This window comes from Diuraphis noxia, unplaced genomic scaffold (assembly GCF_037042655.1).
Source record: "Diuraphis noxia isolate RWA-SAM2 unplaced genomic scaffold, SU_Dnox_SAM2 contig0005, whole genome shotgun sequence".
Lineage (NCBI taxonomy): Eukaryota > Metazoa > Arthropoda > Insecta > Hemiptera > Aphididae > Diuraphis > Diuraphis noxia.
Window position 1 is genome coordinate 26591825 of NW_028301715.1, and position 11203 is coordinate 26603027.

The 11203-nt window shown below is 30.0% G+C and overlaps 1 protein-coding gene across 1 annotated transcript; it reads right to left on the reverse strand.

Moving 5' to 3' along the window:
• Positions 1-4652: 4652 nt before the first annotated feature.
• On the reverse strand, positions 4653-5081 carry LOC149055145 (uncharacterized). The gene has a single exon (XM_089229517.1). It carries the CDS (start codon positions 5079-5081, stop codon positions 4653-4655), a length of 429 nt encoding a protein of 142 aa, XP_089085643.1.
• Positions 5082-11203: the final 6122 nt, after the last annotated feature.

Here is an 11203-nt window from a genome sequence, read left to right on the forward strand (position 1 = left end):
TTTTATTTAACATTTTATCTCCAACGCATAAATTATTATCTATTTAACTTTATACACAATGCCAATAAAATATTATACTAATATAATAATATGAACACAAAGTGAGATATCAGAGATTATTATGACAACATATTTACGAAGAAAAGAATTTGGGTGCCGTCGGCGCGTCGGGCATTTTACGCCGAGAGCGTATTAAATATTTTGTTTTAATTATATTTAACTTTGACATCCAGCATTATTTTTCAAAAAATCACAGTGCCATCATCGACTTGATCTTTTTTGGGACGTATTCCGCTATATTTAGCGATTCAAAATGTCACTAACACTATAGTTAGCTATTATTAATTTTACTGGGCAACATTATTATAATAATATAAATATATAATGGTGACGAAAACACTTTGAGCTAATTCGAATTCACTTTGCACTATAGTTATCATTCGTTAGAAATTTCAATAACACTTATTATTTTTGAAAACTCCAGGTTTTTGAGCTTAAATAATAATAATTACCTATCCGTATTTCGGATGTACGCGCATAAATGAAATGAATTAAAATGACAAATTGTTAACCGACACGAAACGGTAGCGTGTTAAATATGCGTTATATTAAATCTAAATATGAAAAATACAAAAATCATAATTAACTTATACTATAGTATGAAGAAAAAAATGTATAAAACAACACTTATTGTGTTGAATTGTGTATAATAATACGTTAGCAAATTGATGGTATTCTTGCATTGTGCCAAAACTTTGATGCCTAAGTTATTCAATTAATCACATAATAACACTTTTAAAACCATCATTTCTCATATTATTTTGAATCTCATTAACGTTAAAAAATGCTTAAACTTATGACCGTTGCATAATTATGGACCTTTTAAAATGTTAAATTTACGGTATCTATGAAAAATTAACTTTAATTTGTTTTGTCGTTTATTAATTATATAGGTTATAGCTAATATAGCGTTTAATATAAAACGTATTATTGGTATAGTTTAAAACTTTTTTTTCTGCGTAACTTTTTTGCACGATTATTAAAAAAAAATCTTTCAATTATTTATTTGAGCTCTTATAGTTTTCACTATAGATGGCCGAATCGAACATTTTGTCGGAATATACAGAGTGTACGCAGCTCTGATGTCAGAGGCTATTTTCATTCACTTCGACTTTTTATTGTTTTTTAAATAAGATTGACTGAATTACTGTATCGAGTTCAATCTCCGTCTAGCACACTTAAGGAGAGTCGACGCTGTTCTTAAAAAAATATGATACAACACCATAATAAATACCTTTACCTATAACCACAAAACTTTTGACGCTATTAGGCAATATTTTACACCATCTATCTGCCGTGGATCCAATAATATACGCGAACCCATTTCTATACCTTGAGATTTTTTTTATCAACAAGACAAAAGTGAAAAGTCACAACGTTTTATCATGCCGGTTGGCCTAAATCTCTCAGCGCATGTGAATTTTTAATACAATTCGAAAAGGTTTGCGGTGGACACTTCGATTTTCGGGGTGACCGAGCCCATATAGTATAATATAATATTATAAATTATAATATATATATACAGCAGTTTGAGAAGCGGCGTAGCGTTTTATGTAAATTGACCAATAACGATATAACGGTATCAATCAGGAATGTGCGTCTACTGGTTATAGGTGGAACTACATTTTGCAGGGCTTTGTGTCGAAATCACGTTCGTCTGTACCCTTTGCGCCCGGGGAATCGTGGCGCGTATTTCAGCCACTCGCTATTTCGATAGCTCTGCAAACAGTAATCAAATCCTTCTGCGTACACTCAAAACCATGGTAAAATTAATTTATATTCCAATGCACGCCAACGGACGGATGCCGTTAAAAGTAGAATTAATTCAATCAAAACTTTTGATCGACTACTACCTGTATATAATATGCTACGGCCGGCGGAGAGGCCTAATAAATAAATAAACAGAAGACTTCACACGGTTGGTGAAACAATTTCTTTAATATAATATTATAATAACTGGTCGGGAAATAATATTTTACGTACACACAGAAAATCGTCGCACAACACGCTGCGGCGCGTAAACATCAAACAAGTAAATATGTATCTTACGTATATATATAGGTACGACTGAGAAGAGTGCGAGCAAGTTTACATAATGATCGTTAAATTGGTTGTGGCTACACGTAAAAACATGTAGGTACCTACTCTGTGAAAATGTTGGAAATACGAGATGCAGGTAAATGTGTGTTCGGGAACGATTAAGTATCGTTGTTAACACATTGTTTTTACATTTTCGTCGTGTTTAATTGCGTGTTCAAGTAATATATCGTTAAACATAAATAATTTTTTTTAATAAAATATTGTAACCTAAATAATCTCAATTTATATATTATTATGACGTTTCATTGCATTATCTTGTCAAAACAGTTTTAATTCAATTATAAATTCGTGTCTCTAGAATCTTATCTTTGGACTTTATTTATATTAAATATCCACTTATAAATGTAACTATACCCTATAGTACTCAAATAAGAATTATGTTGACAAATTTACTAAGAATCCGAAATTGAATTTCATTAATTTACTTTGAAGGAACATTTAAATTTAAACTTCAATTTCACTATTTTCTCGCCATGCAAGTTATAAATAATATAAAATACATTATGAGATGTAAAAAACATACAGATCGCGTGTGTATGCATAAGCAATGGTTAAGTTTCGAGGAACATATTTAACTAGGTATCTTACCGTCATAAAATAATGTGAATACCTATACTGTAGTTATATGCATTTAAAATATAATATTAATAAGTTGTGATACGACAAATAATTTAGTCGAACAGCATAATTTGATGTATTAATTATCAGTTCGCAGAGAGTCAAAAACATTATTTAGACATTCATATAAAATAAAATAGCATTTTTAATACTCCAAAACAATTAGCAATAATCTAGCAAGAAATACAAATAATTGCGATATAAAATGATAATATATTATATGAATAATTTAAACATGATTAAAATGTAAAAACAAAACGAAATAACTATTTTTCGCATTTTTAAATATATTATTAAAGCTCCTAAAGGAAATTTGTGTTTCAATAATATTTTCGACCCATACTAACCAAATAGAGAATTAGTATTATAAACGAGTACCTGCTACAAATGCTACAATAGTTAATATTTACGAGTATTCTCGTGAATAATCCCATGATTCAAAAAAATAAAATTATTTCTACAAAATATTAGCATAAAAAGTAACAAATTGCCATATTAATTTTTTTATTATGTAAATTTAATAACAATACCAATCATGTATAGGTACACAATTTCAGTATAATTTAAACAAATGTACAAATTATATTTAAATTTGTATAGATATACTAAACCTACACTATTATATGGTAAGTTATAAATAACTAAATCTGACATTATTTCTAAAATGTAGGTGATTTTCGTACATAAAATCCAAATAACTTTAATTAAATTCTAACTATAATATAATGTTTACCAAAAATCTGCATCAATCTCAATAGATACATATTATACACACATAAATACTAAACATCTTATGTTTAATAAATCCTTGATTAAATACTCAACCAGAAGTATGTCCATCGACCATCAACTGATAACTATATTATAAGAAAATTGGAAAAAAAACCAACATCAACAAAATTTCAAACCAACCATAATATTTTGATGAGAAAATGTATTTAATTAATCTTAGTATTATACGTTTTATACAATTTAATTAAATCTCCAATGAAAACCATTTACATATTATATAGGAATTAACGATTGTCTATCGTATAAATACTTCTACAATATTATAATCAATCTCTAAAAAATAAATATTTTTATATTAAATTAGGCAATTTGAACTGCGTACCTAAACTCAAAACGATAAATTATTAAAATAAACGGATTAATTGCCATTCATGACGAAAAACTAGTGGTTAAGTTATTACTTTGAACACACTGGTGGTAGTACCCTATTACACCGTCATAATGATTGCGCTATCGTAGAGTTGGTGGGTGTGTGGGTCCGTTTGAAGGGTGTATACTTTAATGGCGATGCGGGATTCGTATTTCATAGGTGTGTGGTGGCCAAATATCCCAAACTGCAGTATTACGGCTTATCTGTTTATTTTAAAATCAACGCTTTTGCCTTAAACAGAGACATCAATTTCGATTTAAGCGTTAAGCGTAATGATTTTAAGGCGATACAGGCGGTTTCGACAAAACGTTAATTTAAAAAAAAAATATAGTGGTTAATACATAATTAAATTTATATTATTCACTAGCGATTTATAATTTTACTTACTACTGCAGACTATCTACTTTTGCTTGTCGTGAGATATCGATATGTTTAGCGACCAAATTTAGCTCAAACTACAATATTATATTACTATATAGCTGAATTACCCGTCGTTGCCGGGTTTATTAATTGTTGTCATCTAGTAAGGTTGAATATTGTCTTGTTAAATTAAATTTAAATAAGATTGTTTAAAAAAAATATGTCATATTATTATATTAATTGTTTATCAAACTGATTTTTTTCGTTAATATAATATTTCTCTATAAACTACATTAGCTGTAATTCCTGTTGGTGCCAAAATAACTAAACTCGCGGGCGTACTGACTCTGGATCATGTCACATACAATTGGCCATGTGAAAAACAATCTTCTCTTATATCTGCAAATTTCAAGGTTTGCCCCTGTGATTTGTTTATTATCATGGCAAAATATACTTTTACAGGAGACTGCATTCTCTTGAATTGGAAAAGATAATCTGATGGTATCATTGGTATGCGAAGAATAAGAACTGATTCACCTTTTGCAGATTCGGTCATAATAATAGCTTCAATCAAATTTTTTTTTAGACCAATATTCCGTAGACGTGTCCTATTGCAACATTTTGGTGGACTAAGATTTCTGAGAAGCATTATAGAACAACCAATTTTTAATATTAATAAATGTACTGGAAATCTAGGAGGGTTGAGTGAATTGAGAAATTCAACTGGATAATTAATTGCATCATCTACTTCCAATACTGAATTCACTGATCTATATTCCATATTTTTTGCTTTGAAAGAATCCAATAATATTTCGTTTAAGTCTCCTGCTGTATCATTTTTTGATGTTAATATAATAGCCCTCTCACATAACCAGTCCATTGATTCATCTTTGATGTTTTCGATGCCTAGATATAATTTGTCTGTAAGTTCCTTTATAGTTTTTACAACAGTACCTAATATGGCCAGCAAAGTTATTTTTTATTTTATATTTATTTCTTATTTATCCACACATAATATGAAGCAACTTGTGGGTAAACCAATGTTCTTGCAATATCATTGGTTTGACATATCAGGAAAAAAGCCTGAAGAGTAGTTGTAAGTGGATTTTCTATTCTTTCTGTGACATTATCTGCTGTAAAGAAAATACGCTATCAATTTTCTAGGTGAACATCAAGGTGAGTAAAAGCTGAATACCTATTGCGTATATGAAAACCTTAAATTTTCCAAACTGCTTAAGAACTACTGATATACCTGTCGCTTTTTTTGATGATTTCTGATAAAATTTAATTTTTCAGTCTCTATTTTTATGTACATATCTACTAAATATTGATTTAACAATGGTCCATAACGAAGCAAATGATTATTTAGTTCTTTTCTAACCATAATTCTGTATGAATAAAAGTCAGAAGCTGATACAGTTTTATTCTTAAGGGGAATTTCTTTATTTGCATCCTTTTGAGTATCATTCTGTAAAACATCTATCGAGTATCAATATTCTCCATAATAAAAAATTAGAGGGTATGAAGTGCGTTGTAGGATCTGTGTAATTCACTTATCCGTTGTAGTTGATTATCGTGGCTTTGAATGATAATATCTCTTTTTTCAAATTGCTGCCCAACTATTACTAAAGCTACTTTATTAGCCGTTGCTGCATTGGAACAGCATTTGTGTCCATTAGAAGGTTTTCTATCTGCGTTAATCACCGCCTTAAAATTAGTAGAATGTTGACTTGTATTCTCTAATGTGGTTTTAAATTCTCGAATATACTTATTTTCAGTATGCAGCATATTGTAGCTGTTTGACTAATGCTCGTTTAACTTCTGGATAAAGTAGGATTTTCCAGTTCTCGAACATAATCCTCAAAAGTGGAAAAGTTGTCACCATATGAATTGTAAGACATATTAACAAAAGTATTCCAATTATCAGAGACATACGCAACAATTGTATTTCGGATCTCCTGGCATCTTTCTTGAGTCTTATATAAATGAAAGGAAATTGAACGGAAAAGGCAGGCACCATCACCGATAATTGGTACAACTATTTGAGATGTCAACATTTCATTCAGAGTAATTTTTTCAATAGATGAAATTTTTTATAAATGAAAGTGAAAAAAATAACTGAATAATAAATAATATCTTATGTCCATATTATATTGCAAATGACTTAAAAAACCTTTATTATTAGATATTGCTTGATAGATGGCACTACTGTTGTATACTTACAACCACTTAATTTTACCTTTAGGAGTTGAATTTCCAAAAATCCTTTCTTAAAGCATGGTTAAATTATAATATTAATTCATCCTTAAAATTTCAAGCAGATCTACCCTGTGGTTTGGGCTCTACGGTGATCTCTCCGGAGGACAAATTCCTTTATATATATACTAGATAGATTATTGTACTTATCATATAATACCAATATAGTTATGTCGTGAAAAACTTACAGAATAACAGATGTATATTACGTGCGCATAACAACGAATAAAAATAGACAATCAGTGGGAAAATTTTAGCTGCAGTTAGGGTTGCCAACGGTCCTTCATCGGGGAGGATTGTCTTACATTTGTTTGATTCGTCCTACGTCCAACAATACAATAAACTTTTTGTAATACGACAATCCTATACATTTTAATATTTATATAAGTATTATTAATATTTTCACATTTCTTATCTAGATATAATGATAACTGAAAATCCCTCTTCAACCAGAATTTATATTATATCCTTGCAGTTTGCTTGTCGTAATTCTATTTTGGAGGTTTGTAAATTATCATTTTTGTTAACATTTAGTATCAAATAGATACAATTTTTTACTGCTTAAGACGAATTTACTTTTATTAATAACAGTAAGAAAAACGTATGCAGATGAAGAACCTTGTTTAAAATATAATGTCAAAGATATATATGACCCATATAAACTTTTAACTAAAAAAAATTTTTAAATGTTCATGGTCTTAACATTTGTGTCAATATTTGAGATTATGCTAATTATAAATTATTATTATGTTGCCATAATTTATTTTATTGTACTTTCTGCCTGAGTAAAAAATAGTACAAGTAATAATTTCATATAAAAATATATTGTTTATATGAATGATTAATTATTGTATATATTATATATTTTATCGAGTAAAACTGATTTTTCCATGCCTCTTATGAAAATACGAGACTGTCTAAAGAGTTTTAATTTATTTGAACTGAAAAATTAATGAAACTTATTTTTTATTATGATAAATTATACACGATTATGCAGAGCAGTAAACCAAACTAATAAACCACTCCAACAACTTATATTGCATAATATAATGCATATGACGTATTTGATATCTAAAGAAGTCTTTCAATAAATTTTAGAACGTATTGATTATAATTCACAAGTTATCTGCATTATGATATATAAACTTGTCCATTTTCTAACTATCAGAACATAATTTTATATCTAAACAAAATTGAATTGTACAATAACATATACTAATAATGTAAAAATGTAACACTTTAGTTAAAGCTAATAACCAATGTAGTTGGTGCTTAACCAATAAATATTTATATGTATAAACACGGAAATTATTAGTTTTGTTTACAAAATATTATTTGTCAGATTACCTAGGTATAGTAAGTTTTCTATTACTACCGCTTGATAATGTTTTTTATAATCATCTAGTCGAAAAATAAAGCCAGATAACTTCAAAAGATTTGACTAAATTTTTATCGAAAATACAAAGGAACCCACCAAAGTCAATCAATCATAATAATGTACAGCCAAACGCTTAATAATATAATACAACATGTAGATTACCTCGGAAAAGTGGAATTTAAATTGATTTATATTGACACAATTACCGTATTCACATATTCAAAGGTTAATTTTATTAATCGTTACCTTAGAAACTTAGAACAATATAGGTAGCGTTATATTATTATATATTATTAACGGCCAGCTTTATGTTACAATATTATGGTATGTGGCGGTATTGGTAACACACCGAATTTGTATGGCACGCCTTTTGACCACGAAACAGTCAAATTACTAATACAATATTAATAATTTATAATTATTATAATACCAAGGTTATGGACGTTTATCGGATGTTCTATTTCTCCTAATTGTATACAATGGAGAGCGAATAATGATTAACTTCATTTTCAGTATAGATAACCTTTAGTAAATGATTATGGATCTCATTTCAGATTGAAACTAATAGTTTCTGTATTATCCACGCTAATAGCTTTAAAAACTATTATAATATGAGCTATATTTTATTTTAATCAGGATAAGTAATATATTTAGTTTATTAGTACGAATATTGTATACAATAAGTATATCCTTTGTGAAATAAGGAAAAATAGTAAAGAATAAAACAAAATATATGCAAGGTTACACGATTAAGAACTATTGGTTACAATTGTCTTTATATTATATTTAATCGCAGGTATTATCTATTAGTTCATATAATACACGTGTCAATCGTATACCGAATTGGTGGATAGAATTCACACTACATTTCTCATTTCAGGGAACAAAGCGTCAATACGCATACGTCGCGCCAACAACGGCACATTAGAACATTGCACAATATTATGGCGATGATAATATGGCATAGATCATATTAATATAACGTCTAACGATATACACTGAGAATTTACTCTACACCAGAACCTTTGTTCTACTTGTCCGCTTTTTTTATATATACAATTGATTAAAATAATTTTTGAAAACCTTTTTACTACTCGGTAGGTGATAATGATATGATTTTGTAGTGTTAAATACGTATGGCATGATACCTACACATTATACATGAACTGTTGAATAAAATATATCGTATACCTTTCGTTTTAAATTATTACCATATTAAGCGTCATTGCACTGATTGGCTGGCCCTTGTGTAGCTATGCGCGACTGTACTAGTTGTGTGTTCCCCAAAACTATTAAATCATTGGGGAATTTATTATTCTAGAAATCCTAAATGATTAACGTGGCTACGTCCATTGCATAATGCAATACTGTAATATAAGGAGATTAAGTCACCACTTTTTTTTAGACTCCCGACCTGGGTTTTTCATCATAAAAATATTCTAACAATATAATATGAAGTGTCTATTCCAGTGGTTCCCAATAAGTGGTCCACGGACCTCAGGAGTCCACGTGTTGATGTTATGGGGTCCGTGGTTATGTAGTACTGAAGTGATATTTTTATTTTATTTTAGTAGAATTTTTAAACACGTATTGGTTTGAAATTCCTGGTATTTTACTCGATCACTATTGAAACTCGATTATTGTTAAAAATGTCGATAATTAATGTATTATATATTATGTAAATTATTATTTTCATTTTTATTATTAAACAAAATTGAAAAGTAAGTAATCACAAAAAGGGGTCCCCGTTCAATTTAACCTTTATAGCTAGAGGTCCATGGCTCAATACTAATTGGGAACCACTGGCCTATTCATTATTATAATTTTCAAATTATCATGCGAGCACGGTTAGTGAACACGTTGTATTCTATATTATTATAATTATGCATTAATATTGTTTTATAGTGTACTCCGCGGTATGCTCGTAGATGGGTTAGACCGCCATCGGGCTCAATCAAAATCCTAATCTTAAAGACGGTGACTATACATGAATAGGTGAGGTGTGTGGGGTTGCAGCAGCTGTACCGCAGATTTTCATCCCTTGGACTGGAACTTCAACCCCTCTCCACCGCAACATCTTCTGCTGTCAGAAACTTGTCTACCAGTACTGCCGCTAGTTGTGGTAGTTGCAGACGTTGCAGTGGTATTATTTTACTGTCAAGATTCTGACTAGGTACAATAGTATTTAGTGTGACCATATTCGAGTTCCGTTACCCCGACGGGATGCTTTTCTTATAGATTTATTTATTTTTTCTGGTTTGTATTTGGACAACACCTGGAAAAAAATTTTATTGAAAATTACCTATTATACATAAATATTTTTGTTTTGGAATGCAGAGATGAGTTGACCAAAGGGAATTATTGGTTGGAAAATCATGGATGTACACGCAATTCATATTTAAAATATCTAAAAGTGTATCTCTGGTCTCAAGTCAAAAATTTAATTTCCAAAGAATTGAAAAATTACCATATATCAAGAAACAGCGATTACTTTGGTTTGCTTATGTTGGACTGAGGTGAGAGATAGCTACAAATAAAAGTCCCGGTATACACTGGAGCACAAATTGTATAAACGACCATCTTTGATTGCAATGATATTACAATGAGTGTCGTCGTTGGCTCTCATATACGGTTAGACACGACGGTAAGTTAGATGAATACAGACTAAGGTTTACGAAAAATAATCCTATTTTTGGACTTCAATATTATTGTTACAACTTACAATTATTATAATTTATAACTCATGAATCGGATACTGTGGCAATAGACGCAATACGGCAATAATACAGTAATAATCAGCCAATAACTCGTCAGCGGCGTTTGCCTCGTATCTCGCAGTATACTAACTCGATGTTGTACGTTTGTGATTTTTCTGGCCAATATAATAAGTTTTACTATCCCGAAACGGTGTGGCGCTCAAAACAATAAAATCAAACCAATTAAAACCGCTTTACGGAGTACGTTATAACCGTCTGCTGATTCGATTGTTAAACGGACCACCGTGCGCTGATATGTGTAATAAATATACCTACCACACACACTAACTGGCTTATTGCACTGCTGTTGGAGAGAAAGATTTAACGGTGATTCATTGTAAACATTTCCAAATTCGCCGATGTTACACACCGCCACCACCACTACCACCACCACCACCACTCGATAAAAGGTTCTGACCATAATTCTACGGTTAAATACTCGTAGTACCTATCTAATACAATATAATAATGTTGTTAAGTACCTATATATCGATGAGAGAGATAATATTGTAT

Excerpts from the sequence above, each read along its gene's own strand:
- LOC149055145 (XM_089229517.1), bottom strand. The coding sequence starts at position 5,081 with ATGGAATATAGATCAGTGAATTCAGTATTGGAAGTAGATGATGCAATT.